Raw genomic sequence first — 24,262 nt, 5'->3', positions numbered from 1 at the left:
CAGGTATTTCTGCTAGTTGATAATAAAATCCATATTCCTTTCACAAATTTATTGAAACAAATGATACATGTTCTTTATGACATGGGAAAATGAAAGTAAATCTTCATATCTCAACGTAAGCACTGGTGGTGTTAACCTCTTTCCTCAAATGGCCATGGATGGAATGAACAACTTTCTGAAGAACGTTGTCTGGGAAATCATTGAGAACCTCCTGAATCCGTATCTCCAAGTCCTCCAGTGTGCAAGGTTTTGTCTTGTACACCTCCTCTTTTGTGTAACCCCACAGGTAAAAGTCACATGAAGTGAGATCTGGACTTCTGGACTTCTGCAGTCAGTCTTCAGTTTTAGCCCCTGCATGTAATGGGGTTTCCACGGACGAAAATTCAGTTCTTTATGCAACAACGTACGTATTGTGTGTCTTGTAAATCCACTTTCATGAGTTGCTTGACATATTGATTATTGCGGGCTGCAATTAAACATTTCCTGCACTGTTGCCACTTTCTCCAATGATCAGGATGTGGTTGGACGGTCACTTCTTCTTGCATCATTCACAGAGACTGTGGTCATCAGCTTTGCATGACAACTTTTGTCACCAAACGTAATGTTGCATGCTTACCTTTCCTTGCATGCCCCATTTTTGAAACAAAAACAATGGAATTCCGCACTTCATAGCATGCTATTATCGTAGCTCGCTCCTGAACAGTCAAGTGACAAGCCTTCAGAAAAATAAGAAATAAGAAATCCCTATTAGTGTTGTCTATTTAAAAAATGTTTACATCATGTCTTTAGTGATACTAAAAATTCTATAAGCAATTTTTAATGGCTAGTTACTTTCCACCTACCCTATATATATACACACTCACTTACATATATGTCTGTATATATATATATTTATAGGAGTTTTATAGGAGGTTGATTATCTACATGCATACATACATACATACATAACATAACATACATAGATATATATATAAGAAAAAGAAATGACACAAGAAAAACAATAGTTATGTTATGAACCTTGTTTGCTTACAGCTGTTACTGCTATAAGATGCAGTGGATTTGTAATTGAGTCTCATAATCGGAACCTCGAATATGACATGCAATTTATTTGGGGAAAAAAATTACATTTGTGCAATATACAGGGAAGGCATTACCAGTGAGAAAATCATTACTGGTGTATATAAAAACGTGTATCTCCAAAAGGTAATTAGATTTACTAGTACAAAAAGTAGGAAAAAATGTATGTATATATATATATATATATATATATATATATATATATACACATGCATGCACTTGAAAAACTTATGCTGATACACAGCCATGTACACAGCCATGTACACAGCACAGATACATACACATTCACACACAGATGTATATATATATGCGTGTGTGTATATGTTTACATGTATACATATACATGTATGAAATACATATCCACAGACATACACATAACATACACACTACATATGCACACAAATTTCCATATTTGATGTCAAATACTTTTTTCTCAAAAAATCTTTCAAATTATTACCCCAAGTCATGCTTTCCTGGGCATGGACACAGTAAAATTCTAGCATCTGGTAACTGATTTGGTAGACACCCACAAGATTATCCACCGTCTTTCCAACAACCTTGGCTATTTTTTTGAATTCTGTTTATCTAACACTCATGGACATGCTTACAAAATCACAAAAACCAACTCAGCACTCATGATTTTCAGAAACATTTTGTTTTCATATTGAGAATTGCTGATGCATGGAATAAACTACCCACATCAGTTGTTAGCTGTAGGAACACATCCTTCAAAACTTCCTTGCTTCCTGAAATTCACCAACAATACACCTGATGCTCCTCACACCTGTTTTATTTTTACAACTTATTCACTGTTCACTTCCTGTGCATATTCTATGTACTGTTCGTGCAGTTTTTGGTTACTTTTTCTGATGAGTTGTAGAGCACTAAATACAATAAGTTCATTATTATTATATCATATTTTAAGTCCCTTGTGTGAAATTGGGCCTATATTACATGCTTTAATGCACTAAAAACATTTTCCTAATATCTGCAGCTAAAACTGTGTGCATTTAATATGCCTGTGCATCTTTTGACCCAGATATGATAGTATTTACATAATGTTTTTACATTATTCTGAAAAATATTTTGAATTTAAATGAGAAAACAAGCAACTTATGATGTAAAGTGCATTTATGTCTTTATTTGCAGCTCTATACTTACAATGCATATGGTGCAGTGAATTACACTTGGAATATTGGTATGTAATTCTTCTTCATTTTAAAGTTTTACTTTATTCATGTGGTGAGGAGGGAGTAGCTTCTATGTAGTGTCTTAGCCACTAAGAAACAGCAACCAAAATCCCCTTCAAATCATACCTTAGTTAATGTAGTTGTAGATACACTGGTTCTGAACAGCAGACAGGATAGCCCTAGCTGAAATATTTTTGACCATAGATCTGCTGTTTTAGAGCTGACATGGAGCAAAATAACTGGAAAGTCACCTTAGATAATGTAGTCCTAGATATACTATGTCTGAAAAAAGATGAAATGGGTCTAGCTGAAATAATTTTCACCATCAGTCTTATTTCTTTATTGCCCACAAGGGACTAAACATAGAGGGGACAAACAAGGACAGACAAAGGGATTAAGTCGATTACATCGACCCCAGTGCGTAACTGGTACTTATTTAATCGACCCTGAAAGGATGAAAGGCAAAGTCGACCTCGGCAGAATTTGAACTCGGAAGGTAGCGGCAGACGAAATACTGCTAAGCATTTCGCCTGTCGTGCTAACGTTTCTGCCAGCTCGCCGCCTTCTCCATTTCACCATCAGTCTACTGGATCAGAGGTAACCTGGAGCTAAGTAGCAACAAAGAAGGACATATTAAATGTTGTAGTCCTAGATATACTGTCTGAATAACAGAAATGCTGTATCTTGAATGAGTTTATCATAGGTCTTTTGAATCAGGGATGACCTGGGGTTAAATAACAACAATCAGATAATATATTCCTAGATGTGTTACTAAGTCTACTACCCAAGTAGGCTACAGTGGGATTTGAACTCAGAATGCAAAGAGCCAAAACAAATATCACAAGGTACTTGATCCAATGTTCCTACAGTTCCACCTGTCTACTATTTTTTTTATTGACCTCAAAAGAACGAAAGACAAAGTTGACCTCTTTGTAATCTATATATATAAAAATGAGAATGTGTGTGTGTCTGTCTGTCTGTCTGTCTGTCTGTGTGAATCCCTAAAACTCGAGAACTACGCAACCAATTTCATTCAAATTTTACAGATGCCTTACTTAGGGTTCCAGTTGTGTTTTAGTCAAAAAAAAATTTTAACTTCTTGCAGAGTTCGAGCCCACAGCAACATAATATCTCCTCCACTATTTAAGTATTACGTGTCAAAAGTGAAACAAAAACACTCATGTCAAATACTTTCACTTTAAAAATGAAACTATTCCACTAACTGAAACAATCACATTTCGATACTGTAATGACAGATACTTTCAGAGAAAGAGAGAGAAAGAGAGAGAGAGAGAGAGATGTATATATATACATATAGATGTATATGTACACGTTATTCCACTAACTGAAACAATCACATTTCGATACTGTAATGACAGATACTTTCAGAGAGAGAGAAAGAGATGTATATGTATACATATACATGTATATGTACACGTATATGCATAGATATATATATATATAGATATAGATCTATATATATATAGATATAGATCTATATGCATACATGTATATGTATACACATGTGTAGATGTATATATATATATATATATAGATGTACATGTAATATGTACACATATATACATATATATATACATGCATACAGATATCTATACATATATACACCCATCACACACATACACATGCACACAAACACACACATTAGTCATTTGTTTTCTTATCCAAAACTACGTCAAAAGTACTGAACGGATCTTTATGAAATTTGGAAATTATATTCTATGTATAACGGCCATAACTCCCATGAAAATTCATATATTTTTGATGTTGATGAAATTTTAACCCGAACATAACAGATGAGCATTATTTGTAATTCAACGGTACAACAGTGTAAGACTACCCTTTCAGATATACTTTCATTGTGATTTCTGCAAATGTGGTGCATAAATTGTCAAGTAAATGAGACACATCTTTGCCTCCACTGATTCACTTGCAAAGTGTTGAGTAAAATTATTTCGTTGCAGACCTCCTTGGGTCTTTTTATTATCACTACGACACACGTAGTCCCCAGTTGGTAACATTGATTTCAAGGCCCTCCTAGATGAGAAACTGGCATTCCACTTAATGTCTATGTTCCATGCTGGCATGGATTGGAGAGTTATTAATGTAGAAATATGGTTGCGTAGTCTAGACGGCGTTTTTAGATTTCATTATTTTCTTTAAGCCGGGTATTTCTGCTAGTAATCAATATATTTGAACCCAAGTACTGACCTAGCTGACATCTAGTGTATATCTTTATAATAGTATGGCAACTCCAGATAACGTTGATTATAATTAATACCTCTCAGAACCACAAAATTGAATTATTAAGGAAATTAATCAATTTTCTCTTTAAACTTCATCGTCATCATAACCATTTAATGTCTTGTTTTCTGTGTTCACATGGGTTGGACAGTTCAACAGAATCTAACATGTTAAAAGACCATGTTATATTCCAGTGTCTGGCATGGATTCTACAGCTTTATGTCTTTCCTAGTATTGTTCACTTTGCACGATGTACTGGGTACTTTTTTATGTAGCACTAGCACCAGTGAGGTCACCATGTAACTAGCTTGCAAGACTAAGATTCCCGTTAAATTTAAAGAAAGAAAAAAATTGTAACTACAAATGTGTTCTGTTTAATTTTCAGTATTGCTGATAATCTGTGGAATGTTTGTGAATGGACCATATGCTTTGATCACAACAGCTGTAAGTGCAGATTTAGGTACACACCAGTGTTTGGAAGGGAACACTCAGGCAATAGCTACAGTTACATCAATTATTGATGGTACCGGCAGCATGGGTAAGCATTATTAACATCTGTTGCAGAATTCTGATAATCAAATAAAATTAGATAAGTAAAAACATGTAACAGAAGGTGGGCAAGAAGTATTTTAACAGGCAGTCCAATTAGTACAAGGGTGTGCTAGAAAGTTCCTGGCTTTTGGTAAAAATATAATTATGCCTACACACCATCCTCCCACACCTCCACTATCCCATGCCACTACACTCCCACATATGCATGCCTACACACATCCCAAGAAACCACAATACATACAAATACACACTCACACACAACTCCCCCTGTGCTCATTTCTATACATGGATATCCTCCTATACATGCACACCCCACACTACCTCCTCCTTTCCTAATTCACCCATATAGAACCTCATTTCCAGCTGGCTGTAACCAATTTTTTTTTCTCTCCCACCACCTTTTCTCCTTTATATTTTCTTTTTCTTTTATTTCTTCTGATGAAGGGCTAGCATCCAAAATATCAAGATCACTCCCTTCTTTTCAAGCATTAAACTAAAACAACATTTATTAAAACTGGCCCTTCTTGGATTGTCTTCTTTTTTGACTCATTGCCATACATATATACAGGGGTTGGACAAAATAATGGAAACACCTTAAAATTTCAAACAAATTTATTTTAATATGGGGTAGAACTACCTTTGGCAGTAATTACAGCTTGAATTCTACGAGGTATGGACTAATACAAAGTTTGAATTGTTTCCAAAGGAATTTTTGTCCATTCTTCAGCTAAAACAGTCCCCAGTTCTTGTAGTGATGATGGTGGAAGATATCGACTCCTTACTTGTTTTTGTAAAATGCACCATAAATGTTCAATAATATTGAGATCTGGGAACTCTAGTGGCCAGATAAGATGTTCAACTTCACTAGAATGTTCCTCATGCCATTCAGTAACAACTTTAGCTGTGTGAATTGGTGCATTATCATCCTGAAAGATTGCGTTTCCCTCTGGAAATAGTTCCGCAACATTAGGATGAATTTGATCAGATAAAATGCTTGAATAGTCTTAACTATTAGTTCTGCCATGACAGGAAACCATTGGGTCAGCAGATTTCCAAGATATAGCTCCCCAGATCTTCACAGATCCTCCTCCATGTTTAACAGTTGGAAGAAGGCAGTCTGGGTCAAATACTTCTTTTGGTTGTCTCCACACATATACTCAGCCGGTGGTTGGAAATAAGGTAAAGGATGACTCAGCTGAGAAAATAACATTCTTCCACTGCTCTAGAGACCAATTCTGTAGGTTTTTACTCCACACTAAATGCTTTGCAACATTTGTTTTTGAAAGTAGTGGTTTTCTGTTTGCAGCCCTCCCATGAAATCTGGCTTTGTGCAGCTCCCAGTGAACAGTTTTTGTGGAAACTGGGTTCTCAGGGTGGTCATTAAGCTCTGCAGTAATTTTGGGAGCTGTACTTTTGGGATCCTTTCACCTAAGAGTCCAATGGTCCCTATCTGAAAGTTTTGGTTTTCTTCCAGAGTTTTGTTTCGACGAGGAGGTTTTTCCCTCTTTCACAGAGGCTGTCATTACTTTCAAGACAGTACTTCTTGATACACCAAACATTTCGGCTGTTTTCATTATGCTAGCACCTGCCTTACGAGCACCAACGATTTGACCTCTTTGAAAGTCTGATAGATCTGTCATTTTAATGTGTTTTAATTTCCTTTTTCTGATGGTATCTGAAAAGAAACAGTAATTTTAGCAAAACATATTAAACAACACTAATAATAAATCAAAAAACATAAAAATAAACAAGCTTTTGACGGTTTTATAGATATTTCAAAATTATGATGTATGATGCTTGGTGTTTCCTCTTCCGGTCTTTTCATAATGTAACCTCGTGGGCATCGGTACCATTTTCCTCTTTCTCCGTTCTTCCATTCTCCGAACTTTCCATCTTTCCGACGAAGGGCTACGCCCGAAACGTCATACACTCTCTCTTTCCTTTCCTGAGCGTCCAATAACACTATCCATATCACGTCCTCACTTTGTTGTTTTTTTGTTTTTTTGTTATTGTTTTTTGAACTTATATATATATACATACATACACACACGCACACACACACGCACACATGTATGTTCATTACACTGTACTGTATTTTATCTATTACCTAGGTGCTGCTCTGGGACCATTATTAACAGGGATCTTGTCACAACGGAACTGGAATTACGTCTTCTATATGCTCATTGCTGCGGATGCTTTCGCATTCCTGGTGAGTATTGTCATCACGTTCCGCTCTAATGAAAACAAACTGGCCTTAAAGTATATCCGCCAGCATATGCCCTTTAATACCACTGGACGCGTCATCTTCACTGCCTTCATTTTAATCACACTTGCTGCTATATATTTATCATATTCATCATTATCCAGGGATTTCATCACTTCTAATTGAGGTTTTGTTGTGTTATACACACACAAATACACATATACATACATATATATATATACATACATAAACACACACACACACATACATCTATTATACATACAGACACACACACACACACATATATATGTGCAGATATATAATGTATATATACACATGTATATGCATATATATGTATGTATATGCATACATATATACATACACCCACAGACATACATACATATGTGTGTGTGTGTATGTATATACATATTTTAGCTAATCTAGACACTAAGCCTTTTTCCTTCAAATGAATCTTGTGACCAATGTTAATTGTGCCACCTGATGGGTGGAATAGATTTATTCATCAATTTCTAGATTATATGACTTAGAATTAGGGCCTCAGCTTAGGTTTGTCATAGGCCATAGGACTCTTATAGGCAAATCTTGGTGTATAAGTGACTGAGACTGGAACACTGAATGGGACCCCAGTTCTTCGCAGGGTTAACTTCTCAGCTGTTGCTGGAACTCAGTTTCTGCTAAGTAAACCTGATCAACACGAAATGAAATGTTTTTCTCAAGATCACAATACACCACCCAATCCAGGAATTGAAACCATGATTCACTCTAACCACTAGGCAGCATGTCTTCATGATTAAACAAGCTCTAAATTAATTCTTTAAATTCAATGGTGAAAACAAATCTATTTTAAAACAATTTCACTCCAAAAACAATTTTTCAAAGAGTTTTAACAGTTGAAATAGTAACTGATTGATTTTTACCTAGCAACTTTCTACAAAGATAATATGTATCACCACATATTATAAAAATGCCAAAGTACTTTTGATACTATATTATAGCATTTCTATAACTGCTAGAATACAGTTCTTTTATTTTGACTTTCTTCAGAGTCATTACTAGCAATTATTTTTTGTCATTTAATCTACCTCTGTTTTAATATTTAAAATCCCAAACATTATTTCTCATCGAAGTAAAAAAAAAAATCTGGTAGAATTTTCTACATTAATTACAACCCAGAAATAGATGAGTAAGTTGCTTGTCTTATAATGAAACTAATTTAATCCATCCATTAGTCCAACCCATGCCAGCATGGAAAACAGATTTTTCTTGAGGATGATATCTTTTCTATTTACAAAATTGGCCATATATTTAGATAAAAATGTGTAAAAAGATCTCTTTTAAAATGTGAGAAATATTTAAATGTGTAATCTCTTTCAAGAATTGAAACTTCAGAATTTAAAAACAAAAATCTCAGTATTCATATTTAACTATTTATTTTATTATATATTTAATCAATTTTATTAGATATAAAACCTACATCTATGGAAAGAAAGAATGAGGCTATCCCTTCTTTACTGTCAGCAGTATACTGATAATTCCAGTAGAATTTGATTCTCTTTCATGCTTTGGTGTCTGACAGATTTACATCTTAAAGTAATTTGCTGTTTTAAATGGGTTTTTTTAAATATTCCCATGTGATTCTTCTTTGATTAGGATCAGTTCTGTGATTACCACTTTACTGGACAACCAAAGCTTATGTGATTATAGCATCATTATCCATGATGATGATACATATATGCACACACACATACATACATGTGACTGTGTTTATGAAGGGAGAGGGGATGCTTATGGAAGATTTTCTCATTTTTATTTGTTCCTTTTGCCTTTGTATATCATATTTATTTATTTATTTATAACATTCATATCTTGGTATATTGAAGACCTTCTAAGTTATTTCACAACAAAGGGAGATTTTTTTTTACAACCCCTGCTTCTGTTATACTATTTAACTACAAATATTTACCATCCATACATAGATATACACATCTACATATTCAATTAAACAAATATTCAGACAACTGCACAATGCAGTGCAAGACATGTTGCACACCTGAAAAGACTGTGATTTTTATTTTTCCAAAGTGTTTGTTGTCTTTTACTGAAGGAATTTATGTATATTCCTTCTGTAATGAGATATGAATCAATAAGAGAATGTATCCGTATTTTGAATGATTGATAATTATATAGTTTACACATATGTGTGTGTATATACATGATAGTTTTTATATATTCATATATATATATATATATATAGAGAGAGAGAGAGAGAGAGAGAGTGTGTGTGTAGTTTATATCTTATTTAAACATACATATACATTTGTACCTCATAGTTTGCAGTAAAAATATTTGATATTTTACCTTGTTATGTTTTATTACATATAATATATATATATATTTGTTTTAGCAAATATTGGCTAAACTGGCAATATGACCATCCCCAAGTACAACAAAATATATATATATATATCTATATATATATATATATAATAATATACATATACATATATATGTATATTATTACATGTGTGTGTGTGTGTGTATCTATATATGTATATTCTTTTGGGGAATCTCATGAAGCACACATAAATCATGTAAATATTGGGTTGGAAAATCCTTCTGGATAGGAAAAGTCAAAGGCTTCCTTCGACTTTATGTATGTTATTTATATCTCTATGTAAACACTTCAAGATATTCCGGAAAAGAATTATTTCTCACTCTCTCAGAATTCTTATGAAATAACAATGTGTGTGTATGTACATTTATAGTTGTGTGAGTAATAAGTTTGTCAAGACAGTGAAATCACTGTTTCTTATTGCCTGTTTTTCATTTTTTAAAAATTTTATTTTATTTACCTATATCAAACCGTTGACAATCATATTTCATTGATTGAAGTGTTTGCTTTACAATTATTTAATCAAGAATTTTTAATTTGGGAGGCATATTTGGTTTTGGTATATTTAGTGAAGTAGTTATATAGATTTTATTTTAAATATTCAAGAAAGTCAATGTTATGTGCCTAATTCAAATGATGTTAGCAGTAAAAATTATATATATTTTTGTATTTTGTATTGTTACATTTCATGACACATATATACAATGAAATGTGTGTGCGTATATATATATATATATATATATATACTACACACACACACACACACACATATATATGCATTTCTTTCCTTTCCTGAGCCTCTGCTTATACATTACATGTACCACATACTCGCGTTGTCATTTTTTTCTGCTTGTTCTTTTTGGGATTTACTATATACACATATACATATACATACATACATACATACATATATATATATGTATATATATGCATATATATGTATATATATATATATATATACATATATATATATGCGTGTATATATATATATGTGTGTGTGTGTGTGTGTATTAGTATATATATATTGTAATAATATTATATTTGTATATACACCTTGTAGTATGTTATTTAAAGCTCATTCGACTATCTGATGTCAACAACTGTATGGTGGTATATGCCACTGGATTTATTTCAGTAATTCCTTTGTGTCCATAGCGTTTATATATAAAAAATCAAAGACAGAAAGTGGAATTCATGAGACTCTTTATTCAGAACCACTACAATCGTTTCAACCCATCATGCACCAGTACCTTACAGGTGAGATACTATAGAAACAGTTATCATGCATTATAGGTGCAGATGAATTTCTTCCAGTGACTTTTCAAAAAGTACCTCATTTTTTATTTATCATTACACCTATTTCTATAGGCGTGGCTGTATTATAAGAAGCTTGCTTCCTAACCACATAGTTCTGGGTTCAGTCCCTCTGCATGGCACCTTGGGCAAGTGTCTTCTACTATAGCAATGGCCTGACCAAAGCCTTGTGAGTGGATTTGGTAGTCAGAAACTGAAAGAAGCCCGTCACATATATATATATGTGTGTGTGTGTCTGTGTTTTGCCCCCCCCCCCCACTCCGCCATCACATCTGATATTGGTGTGATTACATCCCCATAAACATAGCAGTTTGGCAAAAGAGCTCAATAGAATAAGTATTAGGCTTACAGAAAATAAGTCCTGGGGTGGATTTCTCCAACTAGAAAGTCCTTAAAGGTGGTGCTCCAGCATGGCCACAGTCAAATGAGTGAAACAAAAGAATAAAAGAAAAATACATTTTGCTTATTATAGCATACTATCCATCTCAATAATAAACTGAGATATAAAGGCAGAATCCTTCCCATATAAGCAATAAAATAAAATATACAAAAATAAAAGAATAGGCAATCAAAAAATTAATAAAATAAAGTTAATGAAAAAGGAATACACTGATAATAAGACACAGTTAAATAAAAACATACAATATACATAGGCATAGGCATGGCTGTTTGGTAAGAAGCTTGCTTTTCCACCACACAGTTCCAAGTTCAGTTTCACTGCATAGCACCTTGGGCAAGCGTCTTCTACTATAGCCTTGGTCCAACCAAAGTTCTGTGTATAGATTTGGTAGACAGAAACTGAAAGAAGCCCGTTGTATGTTGGGTCATCACATAAATAATGCAGTTTTTTTTTCAATTGCATGAACTAAAAGTCAGAGGGGGACAGGATAAACTACCTGCATCAAATTGCTGTAAAAGCAGATAGTAATTTTACCATGTTTTTATCCTTAGTGCAAGTTTTGAAGAGTGCAGTTCGAATTTAACAGTTATTATTTCAAAGCTATAATGGAAGTCACAAAGGAGCATATTCAGCACATTTTGCTTTATGAGTTCAATAAAGGCAGCAATACAATGGAAAGTGCAAGGAATATTAATGCACTATATGGGGATTGGACAGTAAGCATAAGTCAGTGTCAAGGGTGGTTCCATAAATTCCAAGCCGGAAACTACAGCCTAGAAGATGAGCCTCATCCTGGAAGATATGTAGTGCTTGATGAGGACATCCTGCAAACTCTGGTGGAACAAAATTTTGTTGTAACTGTTGAGAAACTAACGGAGACGCTTGGATTTGGTCATTCAACCATTCATCGACATATGCACTAGATGAAAAATGACCATCTTTGGTTTCAAGATGAAAGGTGTCCTTCCATCAGGATAATGCTCAGCCATATACAAGGATGACATTCCAAAGGCTGGAACAGTTTGAATGGGAAATGATGCCCCACCCACCATATTTGCCAGACATAGCCCCATCTGATTATCATTTATTCCGTAGTCTTCAAGATCATTTGGATGGAAAAAATATGAATTCTGTAGATGAGGTCAGAACAGTACTGGAGAAATATTTTTTGTCATGGACAAGTGAATTTTGGAAGAGTGGCCTTGCAAATCTACCAGATAGATGGAAGAGCATTCTAGAAAATCAAGGAGAGTATATTTTAGATGAAAAAAGAACTTTCTCTTCATTTTGAAAAACAAAAGAAGTATAAAAAGACTGCATTATTTATGGGATGACTCAATGTATGTGTGTGTGTGTCTGCGTTTGTCCCTCTCCCCTTCCCACTGCTTGACAACTGGTGTTGGTGTGTTTGTGTCCCTGTAACTTAACAGTTCGGCAAGAGAGACTGATAGAATAAGTACCAGGCTTAAAAAATAAGTACTTTAAAGTACCAGTTCATGATGGATCAAAATGATCATACTGGTTCTGAATAAAGAGTCTTGTGAATTCCATTTTCGGTCTTTCATATTTTTCGTATTGAATTATATATATAATCCAAGTTGTGTCCTCATGAAGCACATCTTCATGTTCAAAACAATCAAATGTATGTATGTAGATGTTTTATTTTGAATCAGACTTATATAGCATTTGAAATTTCTATAAAAGACTGCAAAAATTTGGTATATTTATAATTTAATTCTGTTACACATGTTTCATTACAGGATAAGAGTTACAAAGGAATACATGTTGAAGAAACATCTATGACTTGTTATTCATATCCCATAATGAAACATATGTAACATCAAATTAGAAATACTCTAAAATATCCCAGTCTTATGTTTTGAATTGTATATAATTATATATATGTATGTATATGTGTATGCATACATTTATCTATATGATTAAATTGTGTGTGTGTGTGTGTATATATATATATATATATATATATATATGCACACACATATATAATTAAATTTATATATATATATTTTTCCATGCACAAAATTCTCATTACACACCTGTGTTATAAAACAACATATATTTACACAAACAATTATAATATCTAACAAACCTTTACTAATAAACTATATATATAACCCAAATGTAGTCTGCTGTACTTGTGTGTAGGCAAACTGAATTATTTCTTTACACCTAAAAAATTTCTGCAGTTAGTCCACTGATTTCATACCTGAAGCTCAAATATTTTTCTCAATAAATTTATTTCAAACACTGTTGAGTATGGTTCACTAATATCAACCACATCGAACCTTTAGGTATAATTAATCTCTCATTCATTCTTGTTCTACTAGCAGCAATAAAGATCCGCCACGATTGCTCATTCTAGACAAGCTTCAAAATAGTTTCCTATGTGTGGTTCATAGTCTTCAACTCTCTACTTTTAGGTATCTGATATTCTGGGACCTTCCTCTCTTCCTTCTATCATCCAGTAAACAGCAATCCACTCATGATGTTGTCCACTTATGATAATGGTTTTCCTGTTTCCTTGTCTATTTTGGATGAATAATTGATTGGAGATAGTGTTAAGCTTGAAGACCTACAATATTCTAATCTTATCAGTGTGGAAGACAGAGAGCTTGAGGTAGTCACTTTCATACTCCAACTCTGCTCTGATATAATTTCAGCTTGGTGTTGATGAAATGGACTGCCATATATTATTCAATCTTTTGAAGGTGTTTTTTACCTTGCTGAGACATTTCTTGATGTCTTCCATCATATCTGAGAACACTGTCGAAATAAGTGAACCTTTCTTGTGGGTAAACCTGCTCCATCTGCTGTGATTGATGAGGGATTTGAGATGTTTATTGTTACTACCACTGTCTTCTTCTGGGTGATTCTTCATTCCTAATTTACTAATGAAAGTTTCTAAACCTGTTGATTTTTTTTTTTTCTGTAGGTGCTGGTGTGTGGTGGTAGTGCTTGGGGTGGGGGTATAAGTACAAGGTCATCTGTGAAGTCAAAACCTGCCAGTGTTTTAAAGTGGGTTCATGAGATGCCTCTTGGCTGGTGTTCAGTTGTTTGCTCCATCACCCAGTCTGAATATGTTAAGCAGCAGCTAATAACATCATGAAGCTTTGCTTTACTCCAGTTGTCACTTTGATACTGTGGTCACTATTATCCACTTTATGCATAAAGTTATTATAACCTTTTGATGTGAAGGGCAGGTTTCATGCCTCTCCTTGCATCTAATTCTGGTTGCATTTTCTGCTTAGCTAGCAGATCTGTCCACAGAAATTCATTTGTCCACTATTACCATCATCTTCCCTTGTTCCTCAACCTCCTTCTACAGCAGTTTGCATTTCTCTCAAACACTCTTTGACTTAATCTCTAAGAACTTCTTTGTGCCTGTGATGTACCCTGTGTCTGCTCTCATCTCCCACTTTCTCCTTTTTTTTTTTTTTGTACCCCAACAAGCATCATTGGGTTTAGAACCATGTCATTCTGTTTAGTTTCTGTTTAGTGTTGACTTCATCTGGGTCTGACTGCATCTGACTTTTCATTTCAGCCAGAGCCCACAATTTGCTGTACAATAGGAGGGCAAAAGTATACTTCTTATTAAAGTTATTTCACCATGATCTCCTTAGTTTCTAGTTCAGTGTCAGCTATTGTAACCAAGTGGTTGTTGCTATGAACATTACTTCTCGTCTTCACTCTAACATTCAAGTATGACCAACTCTAGGGGCTGTTGATCATTAGAGGATTAATCTGACTTTTGTTTCTTCTGTTAGAGGAACATGAGTTCATCTTGTAAATATGATGATGTGGTAAAGAGTTAAGCCTTCAACAGACTGGCATCCCATCCAGTAATATCAAGTTCCCGCAGCCTCTCTCATTATTTATAGTGCTACAACTGTTTATTCCTATAGCTCTTTCATTATGTGTATTGCCATTGCCTACCTTTGCATTTAAGTTGTCCATTATAAGCTTCAGATTGTGTCACAGAGTGATTTACAATTCTGTTTGTAGCTAGTCATAGAATGCTTTCTTAGTTTATTTACCAACATTGTTTGTTGAAGCATAGCATCAGATTATAGCAATATTGATCTCTTTGCCTCTTGCAGCTTTCCCTTCTTTCATTCATACATGTATCTTCCAGTGACTCGGAAAGTACATCACCTATAGTTGTGTTATTTCCCTTTGTTGCTGTTCCTGCAACAATGGTATTTTGAAAATTAGTCATGTGACCAATCCCTACTCAGTGTAACCAGGGGATTGCTAGTTATCGGACCTCTACACTTTAATCTATCTGGGACTTAAACTCTTACCGGCATAACTCTCAGGGTTCCCTGGGATATGCAAACCCTATAACTATGACAAACTACGTGGGTATACAATTATATATATAGATAGATTGATTGATTTATGTGGTTATAGAATTATATATATATATATATATATATATATATATATATATATATATATATATATACGCACACACATATAGTTGCATACTGGTGGTATATGCCACATAAAAAGCACCCAGCCCACTCTGTAACATGGTTGGCATTAGGAAGGGCATCCAGCCATAAAAAACATACCAAAATAGACCTCACTAAATACTATAACCTTGGACTGACCAATGGCTTGTGAGAAAGTTTGATTCATGGAATCTGTTTTCTGAAGCATTGTCATATAAATGTTTTTAATTATTTTTTCAAAGCCAAAAATATTGCATGTTATTAAAAATTAATAATACAAGTCAATGGTTTGCACTTTCACTTGGTATTTCAATATTTTGAGATTAGGAACCCTTCTTCAGGAAATTTACAGAAGAAAGGTTTTGTTAGCTGACTTCTCTGTTCTGTAGTGTGTATCTGTGAAAAGTTGTTTTGTGTTGCTACAGTAGCAAATATAGCAACTCCAAACAACCCTTCATACATATATACAACAGAACAGAAAAGTTAGTTAATAAAACTTTCTCTCTGAAGATTTTCTGAAGAAGCGGCCCTGTCCCCAAAATATTGAAATACCAGTTAAAAGTACAAACCTTTACTATTAATTTTTAATAACTTGCTTTGTTTTGGTTTTATATAAAATAACTAAAAACATTTGTGTGCATGCACACACACACATACACACACAACACCACAAAAAACTCACTGAGCCATGGACGACATTTATTGACATATCCTTGTTAACAAATCATTCAGTAGTTCTGTGCTTTCAAAGACAATTAGAATGAGATCTCCCTTTTTTCAGAAACAAGGGTGAGCAACAGGGCGAGTATCCAGCTGTAAAAAAACAATGCTTCATTGATATGTATTCGTTGAAAAATGTAAAAGTCATCAAGAAATATTATTTCTTAGAAAGGAACATTATTTTTCCTTATGCCCATTCAATTTTTTCTAATAGGAGGATGGGGTTTAAAAGAAGTCTTGGTTATAGATATTTTAAATGTTCAAAAGAAAGTTTTAATTTGATCTAAATATTTAATCAACATTGTAAACATGTGACAAAAATTATGTCATTAACTGTTCAAGTGGATGTTGTTAATTCCCAAAATGCAGGCACCTTGGTTTTGCAACTCCGTGGTTTCAGTTTCAGTCCCACAGTATAGCTCATCAGTGAAGTGTCTTCTATTATTATCCTGGACTGACCAATACCATGTGATGGAATTTAATAGAGGGAAACTGTGTGGAAGCCCATCATATATATATATATATATATATATATATATATATATATATAAAATATGTATGTATGTGTCTGTCTCCTTCTCCACTTGACAACCAGTGTTGGTTTGTTTACGTCCATGTAGCCTAGTGGTTTAGCAAAAGAGACTGATAGGATAACTATCAGACTTTAAGAAAAGTACTAGGATCATTTTGTTTTATTAAACTCTTCAAGGTGGTACCCCAGCATGGCTGCAATCCAGTTGACTGAAACAAGTGAATGACAAAGGTATTAACGATATTTTTATCTGGATACTACATGGCATTGTAAATACCTTGGCAGAAATAGCTCTTATAAATCAGTTATGTTATTGAAATACATCCACAAGCTTCATTGAGGAAGCTAAAAGCTCCACACATTGGATGTAGTTTCCAAAGGCTGAATAAAGTTATTTCTGCTATGGAACACCCGGAGTTGTCCCCCTTCTTATTTAAAATCTTTAACTTAAATTGCTTCTATTTGTTTTTCTGTCTTTCTTTACTCAACTGAATCCTTTATGAACCACTCTTTCACAATGTACCATTTAAAACCAGTGCCTATTCACAAAGATAGACCCTTGCTTACAGATTTTGCTATACTTATATAAGGTGTTATAATTATCTACAAACACACATATGCACTTAATTCTTCATAGATGTTGATCTCACGCACATATATACATGCTCACTCGCATTTTCTATTAACCCTTTGCCTGTTCCTAAGCATTTTCATAAGTTTATTCTAAACGTCCATGATTGTTTTTAAACTTTTAATTATTCTATGTCTCATACGTTCTGGGTAGTAGAAAGCTTTCCTTTCGTAAGTCCAAACATTGAGAATGTGTACCATATATGATACATGGACACTACAGAAATAAATCCTGTGTATCCCATGTTATACAAAGGACAAGCAAAGGGTTTATTTAGTATCAGAGTCCTCACGTTTATTTACCCAGTTACACACCTATTTCTTCAATGCATTATGGGTTCATTGAATTTTGACTACTATGAAAACCTTTCTTTCTTGGTCTATTTTATGCAATAAACTTTTAGTTACAGAACTGCGTGGTTGTCTGTCAACTAATACAGTTATGGGGTTTGTCTTTCATAACAGAGAAATAACATTCTAATTTGATAATGATATTTTTCTCATTTTTCATTGTTGTTATTGTATTTTAGAAAAAAACACAAAACAAAACAGAAACTGTTTTATTTTTATGCAAAGTTGGAAATTATCAAAATTCTATTTTATATTTAAATTTATAATATATGATATGCATAGAATATGTGTGACAAAATTGCTTTCTGGATATCAGGATATTGTAAAAAAATATTACATTGTTAAAAGACTAATGTTTCTCTTTGAGTATTTTTCCCTCTCTACAGGAATAATTCCATTCAAACATTGTTTTAGTATTATTATTTTTTTTTGTATTGTTTCATTACTATGTGTTTTGGTTCGGCTGTATTTAAAAATGTTGAGAGTTTAATAAAATCAATAACTAAAGTTACATATATATATTCTTTTCTTTTCTTTTTCTTCTTTTTTTTCTGTTTGCTTCAGTTACTAACACGTGTCTCACTCAAGGAGATAATAGTTGCGAAGAGAAAGTGGACACAAAGATAAATACCTCCTTCAGAATGGACCATTGCTTCTTCTTTTTTTTTTTTTTAATCTTTCCATTTTTTTTTTTTTCTTCTTTTAGCCACCTACTTTTTAAGAAACTCTATTGTATGTATATAATGGTTCTTTAAACATATAATAGATTGGTTAGGAAGCATATACTCTTTGATTATTCTATAAACTATACATCAAGGTTTATATCTAAGATGATCTATTTTCTTTACATAGAATATTTAGCCTTTTTAAATGAGAAATTGACCTTTAATAAGAAAACCTAATCACAGAACCTAATCTCTTTGTGATTAGATTTTTGTGTAATTCAAGTTGGAATATTTGTCAAGTTTTGACTTATAATGCCATTTGACTGTGCACAAACTATTTTGTTTCACTTTACAAGATTCTTTATATTTAAATTCCTTTAAAGCGCAATTGTAATTTCTTAAAATCTAATTTTAATTTCTTAAAAGTCATTAATTTGCGAATTATCAAACTTATATTTAAGAACTTTATTTTCTGCCTTATTTTTTAGCTTGTTTCATTGTACAGCATATGCAGGTTTTATTGCTATATTTTTAATTCCTCAAAAGAAATTTTGATATATCAAAGTGAACAAAAGAATGTTTATTGTCAGGCATACTGTAATATTTATCAAGACATTCTTTTATTTGTATTTATTACTAAGTATAGTATTTGCTTCATTGGCTGATTTTGTCTGACTTGAGTTTAAAAATCCTTTCTTGTAACTTACATATAATCCTCTCATTGCCCACACTAATCCTTTTAAGAATATACTAAATTCAGGTGTCTCAATAGCTTCTGTTGCTACACCCAACTATAGTAATTTCTATCAAAAACTTACCTCTATTCAAACAGGATTTTTTTCATATTCATTCCTTGTGAGTCCCTCTCAGAATAAGTCACACTTTTTGAACCAATTTCATTTGGTCACATCTATCAGACTTTACATAATTTGTAAATTCCGACAAGATCCCTTTACAATTCATTTGTAATACCCATAGCATTGAACATATTAAAGGCTCTGTGCCTCATCACTTTGATTCTCTCTCTCTCTCTCTCTCTCTCTTTCTCTCTCTCTCTCTCTCTCTCTCTCTCTCTCTCTCTCTCTCTATCTCTCTCTCTCTCTCTCTCTCTCTCTCTCTCAGGTATAGTCTGCAAAATTAGCTTATATAATGAATTTCTAATTTTTTATGTTGTTGTTGGTTTTTAGATCCTTTCTTCATGTCAGTTGAGGGCAAAACTTGAATCCCCAGTTAATTCCGTCTTCACAATAAAATTTTACTCTACTATCAGCATAAAGTTGTACCATCAGCAAATGCCTAGTTGCTATTCTTAAAAGTACTTTATAATAACATTATTTTGACATTTACACAGTTTCCATTTTTTCCACTCTTAAGGTATTGGTTAATGTAAGGTTATGTTAGAATGCATTCTAGATATTGGAATTGAACCAAAGAACCATGTGATTGAAAACTGAACTTCTTAACCAGACAGCCTTGCCTACACTCATCTCAAACATTATGCAACTATGTGATGCAATCACAAGAACACAATGAAACTGTATAACAATTTAAATCTGTAGCATTCAGATTATTCTGTCAAATTTAATACTTATCTATCTATCATGTATTAACATGCTGCTTTGAGATTTTGACAGTGTGATTGTTTAGTTTTAGAAAGACTTTGAAGTGTAGGTGTGAGAGGCTAGACCTGGCCTCTTTGAACAAAAAACTGGTTGAATATTTAGGCCAAATTTGCCAGTTTGAATGTTATCTGATATATTAACTAACCTTTTAGCATTCAGATTACTCTGTCAAATATATTGTCTATTTATTCTCATTGTTTTGAGTTTATCATGCATTATCTTGTGGATTTAAGATTTTAATGATGCGATTGTTTATTTTTAGGGTGGCATTGTAGGGTAGGTGTGAGTGGCTGGATCTGGTCAATTTAATCATAAAACAGGCAGAATATTTTGACTAGACATGGCTGGTTTAAATACTAGAAGGTTAAAGAAATAAATGAAAGTGTATGTAATATAAATGGTTAATGTGACTCTTCCATAGTGTTAGAGATGCTGCTTTTAATTTTGAGTAAGTCTACATAATAGAAAAAGTAATGTTATTGCTCATATTCATGTGTGTTTGTGTTGTTTAAATCACTCTCTTCTTGACAGTTTCTTGAAAATTTTAAGTTATCAAATTTTTTAATATAAATAAATATTTCCATATGCTATTACTATATTCTAGTCACACTTAGTAAATGAACCTGGTGAAGTGATATGATGGGAATTGGAACTGTGGCCTGAAACTGACTTAGCTTTATTAACCTTTTTATCTGCTAGCATGAACAACTGGTGTACACTTGGGTGTGTGTGTATGTGTATGCGTGTCTAAAAATATATACACACACACATTACCCCCCCCCCCCCTCTCTTTCAATATATATATAATATACATGCATGCATCTTGAAAATAATAATTTCTTTTTCTCACTTTGACATCTCAAAATTTCTCTCAAGACTTAATCAATCTGATCCTGCAACCAGAAATGGTATCTCTGAAGAAAAACTCTTACCTTAAATCTTTGTAATAATAACTCACTCTTTTATCACACTTCAGTGCAGTCAGTATAACTACAAAGTTGGTCTATGATACAGTCATTGCAAAAGGGGTTTTGTAACTGCTTGAATTCTTGGAAATCATTTAGAAAGTGGTTTTCATGCACTTTGTATAAATCACATGTGTTCTAGCAGAGTCCATTTCACTGCAACTTATATATTTATAAGGATCCAAAGCTTCTAATGGTAGAGTCCACTGGATTACAAGCTTTATCTATAGAAGCCTATATTGTCACTTCCATTTTACTATAATCTTTATCTAAAGATGGATCTCAAATCTATACTGGCAGAGTCTATTTTACTGCAAGGATCAAGCCTGTACTGGGACAGTACATTTTATTGCTTGCTATATCTATTGAAGGATCTGAAGTCAACATGTCAGTGAACCAAACCAACCTGTGTTTAAATATCTTGGTCACAAGTACATCGTATTATGATATATTGTTATCAATTATTAACCAATCAGCTAGTAGTTCAATCCCTTGTCCAATGAATACCAAACATCAATAAAGATACCAAGAAACTGGCATGAAACAAGATGATGATGTAAACATTTTCTATTGACAGTCTGATTTACCAATTCATAGCAAATTTACCCGGTGAGATTTTCTGGTCACAAAAATGAATCACTCATTCTTATGGACTTGTTAACAAAAAATTATAAAATGCATGAATAAAAATAAAAAATTTGAAAAAGGGAATATGTATAAAGAAATCAACCTTTTAATACTCTATTTTGGTGGGAAAAAAATTGTAAATTTCTTATAATGCATCATGTGATTCATATTATAGGAAAAAATATTTTTATATAATTTTTTTATATACATATATATATATATATATATATATATATATATATATATATGTATGCATGCATATATTCTATTTTTGTTTATAAATGGAATATTTTAAAGTATTTGTTTTTAATATTAATATAGAAATTGAAATTTAAATAGTCTTGTTATATATAACTGGGGTTTGTTTTTGGTTATTTTTTAAACCTGTATTTATGTATTTCGATGTTATAAATCTATATGTATTATCTATTTTTTATTTGTTTTATATGAGACAATACTAAAATAACTTCCAATTCCTGGTTTTAATGAATTTTACTTTCTATTTTAATGTGTTCTTTAAAAAAATCATTTGAAAAGCCATGTCCCCCATCTCTCATTCTTCGTGGCCCTGTGTTACCTAATTGAGGAATTGATCATGTTTTATAAATCAAGATGTTTAACACTTTAGATACCAACCCTTCTTAAACTGCCCCTCATTCTATGATATAAACTTTCTGTTTTAGAGTGATCTAAATTAAAATATTTCTCCAAAATTTCATCCGTCCGTACATCTATTTTTACCACCTACTCACAATCATAGGATCATATGAGTATGATTCCCAGCAGCATGTGTTCTTGAGCAAGACACGTTTTTTCACATTACTCCAGTCTACTTAGCTGACAAAAATGAGTTGTACCTGTAGTTCAGTAGGCCAGCCTTGTCACATTCAGTGTGTCATGCTGAATCTCCTTGAGAATTACATTAAGGATACACTCTGTAGAGTGCTCAGCCACTTGCAAGTTAATTTCACAAGCTTGCTGTTCCGTTGATCAAATCAACTGGAACACTCATCATTGTAACTGATAGAGTGCCCAGCCATCCAGTATTTCCGTATCATGGTGATAGAATCCTCAGATACCTCCTCCATAGGGTACTATCAGAAGCAACCATCATTATACTTTCCTGCTAGATTCCCAAACATGACTTTGGATATTATCCAACCATCTTGTTCTTGGTCTACCCTTTGGTCTCCTGCTTGTTGACTTGGTTTGAAGAATCCATCTTGTCATCCTTTCCTCTGACATTCTAATGACATGTCTGTGACACTGAAGCAGTGACCTCTCAATGAGGAAAAGTAGCTGCTCAACCTGGAAAGGTTGCCTAATATCTGAGCTGTGCACCCTGTCCAAAATTTATATTCCAGGGCACGTGGCTGACTGGTTATGGTATTCAGCTATGATCATATGGTCATGAGATTGATTCCTAGTGGTGCATTTTGTCCTTCAGCAAGATGCTTTATTTCACATTGCTCTAGTTTACTCAGCTAGCAAAAATGAGTTGTGCCAATAATTCAAAAGGCCAACCTAGTCACGTTCTGTGTGTCACACTTAATCTCACTGTATGTGTGTCTGTGGAATGCTCAGTCACTTGCATGTTAATTTTATGAGCAGGCTGTTCTGTTGATGATACCAGCAGGAACCCTTGTCATCATAAGCGACACAGTGGCAATCAATTGTATTTCAAACACAAACTTAATAATGACAGTTGTCTTTATTTTGTGAAGGTGCATGACTCAGTGGTTAGAGCGTCAGGCCCACAATCATGAGGTAGTGAGTTCGATTCTTGAACCTGGTTCTGTGTTGTGTTCATGAGCAAGACACTTTATTTCATGTTGCTTCTGTTCATTCTGCTGTAGAAATGAGTTATGATGTCACTGGTGCCAAGCTGTATTGGCCTTTGCTTTTCCCTTGAAAAACGTCAGTGGTTTGGAGAGAGGAGAGTGGTATGCATGGGCAACTGCTGGTCTTCCATAAACAACCTTGCCTGAACTTGTGCCTTGGAGGGTAACTTTCTCGGTGCAATCCCATGATCTTCATTACTTTCGTAATTAATTGAAACAAAGACTGTGTATTTCAGCAGAAATATAGTAGCAAAGGGTTAAATAACAATAACTGTAAGATATATTTCCTTGGTTTATTGTAGTCATAGGCAAATTGCTGTCTGCAGGATTTTCTAAATGGCTGCCTGGCAAAAATTACCTTGAGAAAGGGAAATATTTATATGAGTCTAATGACATTCATACATGTGGAGTGTCACTCAAGTT

The 24,262-nt window shown here is 33.5% G+C and overlaps 1 protein-coding gene across 6 annotated transcripts in view; it reads left to right on the top strand.

Annotated features, from left to right (window-relative positions):
• LOC106872525 (glucose-6-phosphate exchanger SLC37A2) overlaps positions 1–22,096 on the top strand; it is a 93,091-nt gene extending 70,995 nt beyond the window's left edge. For 2 of the 6 annotated variants that reach the window (XM_014919546.3, XM_089352455.1), the window contains 4 exons: positions 2,227–2,275; positions 4,915–5,067; positions 7,193–7,290; positions 18,684–22,096. In XM_014919546.3, coding sequence (XP_014775032.3) covers positions 2,227–2,275; positions 4,915–5,067; positions 7,193–7,290; positions 18,684–18,746 — 363 coding nt within the window. In that variant the 3' untranslated portion in view covers positions 18,747–22,096. Of the gene's footprint in view, positions 1–2,226; positions 2,276–4,914; positions 5,068–7,192; positions 8,050–18,683 lie in introns of those variants that run through there. The other 4 variants (XM_014919543.3, XM_052968393.2, XM_014919544.3 and 1 more) reach the window with 2 other exon arrangements.
• The last annotated feature ends 2,166 nt before the right edge of the window (positions 22,097–24,262 follow it).

This window comes from Octopus bimaculoides, chromosome 5 (genome assembly GCF_046866305.1).
Source record: "Octopus bimaculoides isolate indiv1 chromosome 5, ASM4686630v1, whole genome shotgun sequence".
Lineage (NCBI taxonomy): Eukaryota > Metazoa > Mollusca > Cephalopoda > Octopoda > Octopodidae > Octopus > Octopus bimaculoides.
The sequence above is the reverse complement of the archived record's forward strand: the minus strand, read 5'-3'. Positions and strand labels throughout refer to the sequence as shown.